The 10,627-nt window shown below is 38.1% G+C and overlaps 1 protein-coding gene across 1 annotated transcript in view; it reads right to left on the bottom strand.

The window, feature by feature from the left end:
- GDA (guanine deaminase) overlaps nucleotides 1-10,627 on the bottom strand; it is a 32,156-nt gene continuing 21,529 nt past the window's right edge. The window contains exons 12-14 of the mRNA XM_014958487.1: nucleotides 9,494-9,612; nucleotides 8,356-8,383; nucleotides 1-6,846 (exon numbers count right to left, since the gene is read on the bottom strand). Coding sequence (XP_014813973.1) covers nucleotides 6,776-6,846; nucleotides 8,356-8,383; nucleotides 9,494-9,612 — 218 coding nt within the window. The 3' untranslated portion in view covers nucleotides 1-6,775. The remainder of the gene's footprint in view (nucleotides 6,847-8,355; nucleotides 8,384-9,493; nucleotides 9,613-10,627) is intronic.

The following is a 10,627-nucleotide window of genomic DNA, read 5'->3' as shown; positions in this document are numbered from 1 at the left end:
TTGGTGTAAACACAAGGCCTCTTTATTTTGTTTCAACAGTACATGACTTCCCATTTAGCATTGATCAAAACCAAGCAGAACAGTGGAAATCGCATATACCATTTTTCCTAATACATCGCTCTTTCTTGAAACTATACGAGTACAACAGGAAAGATAAATTCAACAACATTAACTCCAGTTAGGCATTTTTCACAAACGAAAGAACCAGAGCCTATGCACAACAGGCAATGAGCAGACAAAACCAAGGATCAGAATCAGAAAAGCTTGCTACAGTGAGATGTGAACTCTCCTTTGGGGAAAGAAGGTTCATCTTGAAGCAAGGTCTGCGAACTTCCTCAGCTAAGGAGTTTGTGCAACTGCTTTTTAGGAGCTTAATCAGCAAAAGCTGTTAAAGTAACACAACCCAGCTCTGAAGCCACAAGGCCAGACGGGACACAGAGATCAAAACCTTCAGTTGTCACTAACACTGGCCCCTTCTACTGAAGGCTTATCTCCAGGGAGTTTTTGTATCTAATTGCGCCTAGGAGCACTTGGCTAAGCAAAGCCTTTGGTGACTGACTTAAGTGCAGATCAAGGTAAAACATTTTTACGTTTTTGTCAGCTGCTCACAGTTTACGTCCTGGTCTTGGCTGGGTTTAATTGTTACCGGCTGACTCAACTCACTAAGCCAAACCACTGAGTCTAAGAGATGTGTAAATATAACAATATCTACCTGACGGGACAAAACTTTTGAGATTAAACATTAGGAGGGGGGGTATAAGGTTGCCTTTAGGGCTCATTCTTCTCTCAACTCCACTCATTCAGCATAGTTCTTTTCAAACTAAACCCAAGTGTACAAGAAACCACAAACTAAAGCCAGAATTGAAGCGAATACACATGTCTGAGTCCTGACCAGGGGAGGAAAGTGTGACTCTAGGCATGATTATTGCATTCAGTCCACAGAACTGACTGCCTCCGTAGAAGCCACAGGGGACCTCATTGGTTGGAGCACACTCCGATTCAGGGCATTTTCCAAGAAAGAATTTCCACTGAAATTTCCAGGAAACTGCCCTCCAAAAACATTGCTCAGCCTTTTGAGAAAAACTAACAGTCCTATTAACTTTACACAACAGACTGTTGTTGGTGTTGCTGATGTCCCTTTGACTTCTCAAGAATTGTTTTTGTTGTTGGTTTTGGTACAGAGAGCCTTCTAGATGTCATTTGCTGGCTTCTCTGTGGAGAAAAGCATGAGCTATTGCACATACAGTACAAGTGCTTAAAAAAACACCCCAACTTTAAGCCAAAGTTCCTAGTACCTAGAAATTCACGACTAGGTATAACCTCGTGTAATTTAAAGCATGCTGTGCTCTCCGCAATGTGCTTAACTTCAAAACAATCTGATTTTTAAAACAGCTTGTTCTTACTTACTCTAGTCACACCAGATGCCTGTCTGCCTGTCTTGGACTCAGTCATCACTGCACCACCAGGCACATGACAGGGGATGATGTTTGGGGCATGCAGGAGCAGAGATTCTTCCCTTGGACCAGACTAGTTCAGTCTCTGACCTGGCCAATGCCAAATATTTCAAATCACACATGGAGGTAAAGCATAACATGCCCTTTCATTGCATTTCTTCTGGAGTTGTTACAGGCAATTTTGATTTAAAACTTGAAGTAGAGGTTGAGAGGTTGAAAAGTGTTGTATAATTATGCTACAATTAACTACAATTATTTGGGCTTGTATTATTAAGCATGTAAGTAAATCTGCTCAGTTGTTGAGCCTCAGTGACCATCAGAAGGAGCAAGATCCATGATTTAACAGAACATTGCCTGAAAAGGTATCTTCTTATCTGAGCATTTTCCCCATAAAACTTCACTAATGTGATCTTGCTTTTATGAGTTCCTGTGATCTAGCTTCTTTCTACTTTGCATTATTTTGTATTCTGCTATCACCCTTTTCAAATCTCTTCTCAAATTCTTTTTTTCCCCAGTCCTTTCTCAAATTTTCAAAATCCCTTGGGTTTTTTTAAAAATACCTTCTACATGTACACTATCACTTTAGACATGAGTTGACCACTGCTACATACAGGACTGCAGATAAGGCAGTCTGTTTATTCATATAAATCCAGTATTTTAAAAGCTGTCTGCCTTATCATCTGTTATGGATTGTTCCTGGAAATGCTTAAAACATTTTTAAACAGCTTGTCTGAGCAATGTTGTCAATATCTTTTCTTTTTAAAACTGAGATATTCTTTAAAAGAGCTTGGGCTTTTCATTTTTCAAGACGTGTATTCTTTTCAAATGTGTACTCAAGAATAGTTACATTCTCCTTTGCTCAGTAGAACAGTAGGTATTTAGCAAGAACTATTACCTTTTGCTAATTTGCATTGCATAATCATGATTAAAATAAAAAAATATCTATTTCTTTGTAAATATTTTTAAATTAAAACATTACTATTCATGTCAGCTTTTATAAAACCATTATAATTTTTTCTTTCATGAGTGTATAATCAGGCAGAGTTTTAAACAGGGTCATTTTAACATTTCTTTTTCTAACAGGAAGTCCACTTACAATACTGAAAATGTTCAGTTCAGTGAACAAATACACATTTTTTTTCTCCTACAAAGCTTTCTGATTGCACAAAAACCACAGAATAAATATAAACATGAGGCCAAGGCAACAATTTAAAGTGCAGAACTCCACTTGCCACACATGAATAATTCAAATAACGCTGCATAATGCATAAGTGATACTTACTAGCATTTCATTAATAATCAAAACCTAAAGTGACACAATGAGATCAACAAATAACAGTAATTCAAATACATTCCATTTATAATAAATAAGTGCTCATCTGAACATAGAACACATTAAGCATATTATCCCAACAAGCAAGCTTTCCACAAACTACCCTTTTTTTTTTTCTTTGTCTGAATGGTGTGCTAACATTGAACAGAAAGACACATTAAGAAACAAAGATGCCATCCACATTCTGGCAAAAGAACTAATGGGGAGTGACATCTGGAAAGAACTGCACATACATTTTTCCAGAGGTTTTATCTTAGGTCAGTAGCACTGTGTCAATTGATACTGATTGAAAATTATCCCTTTCTTTTCTTCCACTTACTCATCTCCCCTTAGTGTCTGGCTGGCTAACTTTTATGTTTGCTTTCTGTTTGTTGTACTTTTTTTTGCTTTTTTATTTTTTTGCCTTTTTTTTTTTTGAAGCAAGAGAAAGAGGGATGGAGGTTGCTTTAATTTGTCTTCAGCCACTAAGTTCTATGACAATGAGGATGGAGGGGGAATAGTCCAAGTCCTAGCCTTCATTAGCATTTTGGTTTGTGACATTGGTGCTGTTCCAAAGTGAATTCCCAATCATCCTCTCTTATTGAACCTTGGTTCAGTTTGCGAGGTGGTTTTGATACGAAAGGATTAAGTTTATTTTGGAGGAAATCACACTGCAGGCCCAGCTGCATGACAAATGTACTCCAGCCTCTAAAAGAGATATTACGAGTCTGAACCAATTATTTGGCCTGCCTCAAACTGCATATGCAGTGGGAACACTTATCTAAGCAAAAAGACTGTACGTAGTCTTAAACCACATAGAGTGTAGATGTATGAGTCTCAGCTTTCATTGACTGATCCTCCCCTACTACACCAAGTATCTTGGCAATCTACACATAGCCAGAGAGTCCCAAGGATTGAAACTTCCCAATGGGATCCTCAGGGACTTTCCCAAAGTTGCTTCAGTGAATTGTGGCTACTATATCCTCTGTATATCCTAAAACCTTAAAATTTTTGGGCTTAAGCCATCTTTCAGCAAAACAGGCTTTTGGGACTACCTCAGAGGACCACACTTCAACTTTTTTTTTCTTCTGCCATTACAGCCCTTTTCCATTCAATTCTACTTAAGATGCTGCTGTTGAAAGTACCTACCAGTTTATTTATATGAGACTTCCTCTCACATCAAATTCAGGCTTCTTTCCTTTACCCCTAATCATCTCAGCATTTAGTGTGATGCTGCTCATCTTGGTCTTTGCTCTCCCAGTCTGGGGCACGGCAGGGTGGTGCAGGCAGTGCACAGCACTACCCGCTGGCAGAGCTCCTCCTCCAGCAGAGATTCTTAAAAAGTTGATTCTCTGCTTCTAAGTCTGGGTAGTGGCTGAGTACTAGACACTAGCGAAGCTATAATCAAAAGGCCAAGTTCCTGCGTTGCGCCAGAATTTAGCAAGAATCAAACTGCTCGTGATGCAGCCAATGTTCATATACAATCCTCACTGGCAGCAGTTATCCTAGGGAGTCCCTTCGTAACTGGGCCAGGAGTATGATGTTGAACTCGTTAAGGTTTTTCTGTATTCCCAGTTTGCAAATACGCAACCCATAAATCTTTTAAGAAGGAATGCTTAAATCCCATTCTTAACAACACTACAAAATAGTGGGAAAACAATGAAGCCAGAGACAGTTAAGACTACCACTAAAATAGAAGCACTGATTTAATTCATAGCTCTGGAAGTGGAGAAGTAGGGCAAACACATACATTGTACACAAAGCTGCGTAGTCTTTCTCCACTCCAGAAAACATTCTTGCAGGAAAGCCAAAGCTGAAAATCATGCAACTCCCTAAAAATAGTTTCAAACAGTAACGGGAGGGTTAAAACAGGTGTTTCACAGATCTTTGGTTTTGGAACATGAAATTTGGTCAATTTAATTCATGTCAAAATTCATGAGGAAAAATTTTCCCTGAATCAGGAAACCAAGTTAAAGAGCTGAAGATTGTATTTGCCAAGCAAGTGTGCTACTGTGTAGGTGACTGGGACACAGGAAAAACAGAACGGTTAAGAAAACACCCTGATGGAATGTGGAAATCTTAATCCTTAAATATTGACTCCTAAAGCCTTAGGAATCACTGAACATAATGGATAGGAAGGCTGTACCTCTGCAAGCAGAAGGCACAGTGTGGTGGCCTGTGAAGATACCTGAGCTAGCTCTCCATGAGCAAGCCACGTAGCTGCACTCAAGTGCGAGCCAATATCCCCTGCTGCTCAGAAGGTCTACTCAGCTTCAGAAAAAAAAATAAAAATAAAAAAAAACCACTGAAAACACTGTACTGCTTTAAGTGCCTAAGCTAGCTTTTACACTTCCACTTAATACTATGCTGTCTCATGTACGTGCAACCATAAGGGTACATAAGATCTAAAAATGCTTTTAAAAGCAGAAAGTTATCAGTGACGTTGGGCTGCGCACCTTCTCAGAAGTAGACATGAAGTGAGACTTTGGTGCAGTGACCTCCCTTGTTTTGCGACCAGAGGGAAGTCCTCTGCCTTTGTATCACCAAGCAGCAAGATGAGGGTGTGGAACAACGCTCAGTGAAGTCAAAGGAGTTTGAAGCAGGTCTTAAAACCCTACTCAACACATGTTTATAGTAACTCAATACAATATTGTCTCTACTGACACTGAAATTAAAGCTTACATCCTTTGTGTTGCAAAAATGTAATAAAGTAACAAGATAAAACCTCTTCCTCAAACTAATCTCACACACACACACAAAAAAGAATGGTCTCTAATCAAAAGTAAGGGAATTAATTTTTTAGGAAAGGAAGTCACACAGATGTCCAAAACAAAAAGGGCACATTTTTTTACCTGGAATTGTACAGGGCTGCAATTTTGGTTGCCACGTTGAAAGATGCAAAAGACCACGTTAAAGCGGAGCTGCTTTTTCCAGTGATGATTTCCACCTCAAGTCAAAGGTGGCAATCGACACAGATGGCCCATTTCTTTTGGATTTTTTTTAAACCCACTCACATCCCTTACAGAAGGGAGAAGTGACATCCTATCATCCTGCCTGAAGAGTCAGGAGCAAATGAGCTTGGGAAGGGTCTGCTGGAGGCTGAGCTAGATGAAGCACTCCCTCTAGCCCAGAAAAACCTCCTTCATTAGTTTGTCACGGAGTAGTCTGCTCAGGTATTTTAGTGCCTGCTTCTAATTTAACACAACTTTAATTCAGCTGTTGCTCAGCTGGAGGTAATTAAATGGAATCGGTGGAAGACGAGGCAGACCACTTCTAGATCTGAGAACAAAAACCTGTGGAAAGGCAGTTTCAGCTGACAGCATGGCAGAGCAATGCAGCCCGCCTGCTCTCCCAGCCTCACGCCCCATTTCTTACTCCGTTCTTCCACCGGTTCACTTTTGTCTGACCTCAAACGACAAATCCGAACTCTTTGATAATAAGGACCCTTATTTATTTATAAATACACACTTCTTATCTAATTTATCTTAAGAAAAATAATGCTTTAAATGAAATAATAACTTTAAAAAAATAAGCTCCAAAAGAAAACTGGAAAAGGTTCTACGTGCCCTAAAACATCACTGATTTTTCCACATTTGATGATAATATTATGGAAAATTGCATTCTTTTGTGATACCCATTATCTGCAAAATCAATTTACTAGCACTGGCCTTTTTAAAAATTCAGATGCATTATAGACAATGAGAGTCTCATAGCTTTCATAATGCTTCCTATAGTATTATTAAAAGGAACCGCAGGTGTCCTTTTTAATTAATCCCTTATCAATGCACACATGCTATTTTTACAGAGGAAAATATCTCATTGCTCTAGAACTGTGACAATTTTGGTAAAGTAATTCTTGACAGGTCTAACAAAATCTCTAATGTTTGCAAGTTTTAAAACATTGAACAAAAATGAGGTGTCATTCCTGATGATCAGGCACTGTGTTCAATCAATCTTCCAAATCAGATGCAGAATGATTAGCAGAGCATTTTGCAAAAGGGAAATCGATTTATACTGAACTTGAAAAAGGTACCACTTGCTTTCCAGCCACATACACTTCAGAAATATTCCGATCATCACCTGAAATAACATGGTCAAAACCAGAGATTTGCACATAAATCTATGCATTGATTTAATTAGTGAAAATTATGCAATCCACAAAATCATTTTTGGAATACATGATTTGCAGTGACCATTTCCTAGGACTGAGAAAGTTTATTTGGAGAGAAATAGTCACGGCTACAACAAAGAACAATGCTTAAACTACCCATGTTGTTTTGTTTTTTTTTTAAGAAATAAACCTAGCATTCAGCTGCTGCAATGGTGTCATGGGTTCTCTATACACTTAGTAGGTGCAAACCCTGAAAATACTATATTTCTGTACAGAAAACACATTTTTGCCTGAACTAACTCGGGTATCAAGCAGCAGTGAAGCTTGTTTGCCTCAGCCAGCATCTCAAAAAGGCAAAAGCCTAATTAGAGAACGACACAAACATAGCCAGAACTAACACCAGTTACCTCTGCACAACAACACAAGAGGCAGCACAGCTCTTAGAGTCGTCTACGTTGGAAGGGACCTTTAAGATCATCGAGTCCAATCGTTAACCTAACACTGCCAAAACCACCACTAAATCACGTCCCTCAGCACCGCGTCTACAAGTCTTTTAAATATCTCCTGGTCCAGACGATGCCGTATAAAGAGTATCTGTTCTCTTATTGGGGTAGCATGCTTTGGGTTGGGCTTTAGTTTTGTGGGTTTTTTTAAACGCTGTGCTTTTTGTGTGGGAGTGAAAAAAGCACAGTGGCAACTGCTCTGCAGAAGTCCCTCTGAGCCAAACTGGTTCTGAAATGGTGATTAGCATGTCAGTGTCACCTTACTGTGAAATATGATTTAACTCATATTGTAAATAAAGATAGGTGTGGTGATAAATCTGACAAACTTGGTGCATCTAATCATCGCTGTCTACAGCTGCCTGAAGGGAGGTCGTAGCGAGGCGGGGGTCGGCCTCTTCTTCCAAGTAACAGGCAATGGGACAAGAGGAAATGGCCTTAAGCTGTGCCAGGGGAGGTTCAGGTTGGATATTAGGAAACGTTTTTACACTGAAAGAGTTATTAAACATTGGAATGGGCTGCCCAGGGAAGTGGGCAATATTTAAAAGTCTGTAGACATAGCACTTAGAGGTAGGGTTTAGTGATGGTTTTTGTCAGTGTTAGGTTGATGCTTGGACTAGATGATCTGAAAGGTCCCTTCCAACCTAGACAATTCTGTGGTTCTGTGTTAAACTGACTCTATAACTATGTCCTACAGCATAAAAGTTAAGTTGCTAGAATATTAGTCAGCATTTATAAACAAATATTAATAAATGCAAGTAAAGGTATAATTAATGAATGTAAATAAATATTACCATTAATAAATGGTGACATACTCATGTTTATAAATAATGTAAATAAATATATTTAATTACTGTAAACAAATGTATATTTAATTATGTATAAATAAATTTATTATTAACCTCCACATAAATTTACGCAACTTTTGATGTATGAATCAGCTAGAGAATTTCATGTATGCTGAGAATCAGAACATACCTAGATACAGGAACTTCTGCAGAGTGTCCTATAAAAAATGGGAGAAAATAAAATTTAGAAAGCAGTATCTTAATTATTTGAATATTAATAATTATCGCAATTCAGATCATAATTATTTGAAGAGTGAAAGACTTGATAAAAATAGGTTTCCCAAATATTCCTACCAACAGCAAATTCAAAACTTAATTTGCATGTTTTCTCATAAATAATTTTCAGTAAGGAGGCTTTATGTCTCAGCGAGAAAACTGCACAAGTACAAACAAATATATACCTAAAACACAATACTTCCCCTTCCGCATTTTTAGAGTGCTCAATTCATTTACTTATTGAAAAATCAGACAAAATTGTAAGCATTTTTAAAGTCCTAAGAACGGCTAAATTAGCTAAAAAGATTTAGACTTAAACTGGAAAATATTTATTTCCAGAATTATTTAAATTAGGAAGAATATTTAAAAATTAAAGAATTTCATCTAATCCAGATTATTGTGTTTGAAACAGATTAAGGAAAAATTACTTCACCACTTATAACCACATTTCTAAGTAAATGGTGACATTCAGAATAGAGATGGTGACAGACAGGCTGGCAACAGCAGTCAATTCAAGTAACTATTGCTCATTACCTTTTTTACTCATGAAAGTTTTTTGTATGAGAAGGTGTGCCCATTGCATAACACCAATATTGCTTACACGTGAGCATGAAAACTGTGCTTTCAACTCAAATTAGCTGTCTTGTGTTTACAATAGCAGCGCAGTTAAGGCAACCTAGCCTTTATCTGGGAACCCATTGCCATTTTTGAGTTTGAAGTCAAAGTGTTAACGAAAACTGAATTGCTTTTTCTTGCCTGCCATTTGTCACTGCAAATAGCTAACTCTAATTGTCAGCTTGGGCTAAAAAAACATGCATTAAAGATGTCACATGCATTTTTGCTCATGGGGATATGGGCCAGTTGCTAAGGACAGCAAGATTCTACAAAAACCCAACCACCAAACCTCTTGGGCTGAAACAGAGACAGCAGTGGTGTAGCACCCCCAATTCCTGCTACTGGAATAACTTTCAAAAGACTTATTCTGGCTGTGTCATGGACCTTCCCCATATCATTTCCAGTAATTTTTTGTGTTCCAATCCTGTTCCAATTACCTCAAAATTATCAGCAGAGAATAAGTCAAAGGGGCTGTCTGAAGCCTTCGTGTTGATTAGCAGTGCATCGAATTCTTTGCCGACCTCAAAGTTTCCAATCACGTCGTCTAATCCTAGAGCTGAGGAAGAAAAGAAACTCACAAACATCTCTTCAAAGCAAGCCACTATCCACCATGTGGAAGCACATGGCAACTTACTTGAGATGTTCATAAGAAAAACTACAAGGATTTAGATAATTACATAATATGAAAGGAAATTCAACAGTGAGTATTATAGCATCTGAGTTCTTAAGCAACTTCTCAGTTAAAAATGTGTATTTTGGTGAGAGGCCTTTGTGTCTCCTTGGAAATTATTTAAGATAGTTCTAAGTTGCACAAAGTATCTGTATATTAAATCGACTTTTCCAATACTCTGGAGTTGAACTAAGTTATCAAAGGGGATAATATCTGCAATTAATTTGTTCACTTGTTTTCAGATTGCTCCTGTATGACAAAGGAACCTCAGCCTTCAGTAATGTTTGCGTATGGCAGGAATTTCACAATACCTTAAAGATGTTTAAACTCCTCCAAATGGTGAAATAGTTTGGCTACCTATCAGTTTCAACTAAAAGATCACATACTCCTTCGGGTTGATGAGTAGAATGCAATTTTTAGATTGAACACAAGAGGGTGACAAGCGATTAGGAGTCTCAGCAAAGCAAATTACTGCAACGAAGCACCACTCACTTAAATTTCTGCAAATTGTATTTGTCCAGGTTACTGCAGGTTGTTATGGTAATTTAGATTCTATCCTTGAAACTGATTCAGTAAGGATAAAACAGTTCCAAATCAATATATACAATAACGACATTACTAAGTAAGCCTAAGAACTCAGGCAAAAAAAGCAAAAGAGTAGCCAGGAAGAGAAACCAAACATAAGTTTAGGATTTTTATAAGCTTTCATGTCTGTATTTCAGCAAATTATTCTAAACTTTTATGGGAAGAGTACACACTGTGGCAGAAAAGACCTCTCCTTTTTGGTCCCCTCCCCATTTTCTGCCTTCTCTATTTCCCCGCTCATTTCCCATTTCCCACCAGAAATTCCCCATTCATTCCCCATTTCCCTCCAGAAATTCAAATACATTCCTGAGAAGAC

This window comes from Calidris pugnax, unplaced genomic scaffold (genome assembly GCF_001431845.1).
Source record: "Calidris pugnax isolate Ruff unplaced genomic scaffold, ASM143184v1 scaffold360, whole genome shotgun sequence".
In the NCBI taxonomy this organism is placed as follows: Eukaryota; Metazoa; Chordata; class Aves; order Charadriiformes; family Scolopacidae; genus Calidris; species Calidris pugnax.
The sequence above is the reverse complement of the archived record's forward strand: the minus strand, read 5'-3'. Positions and strand labels throughout refer to the sequence as shown.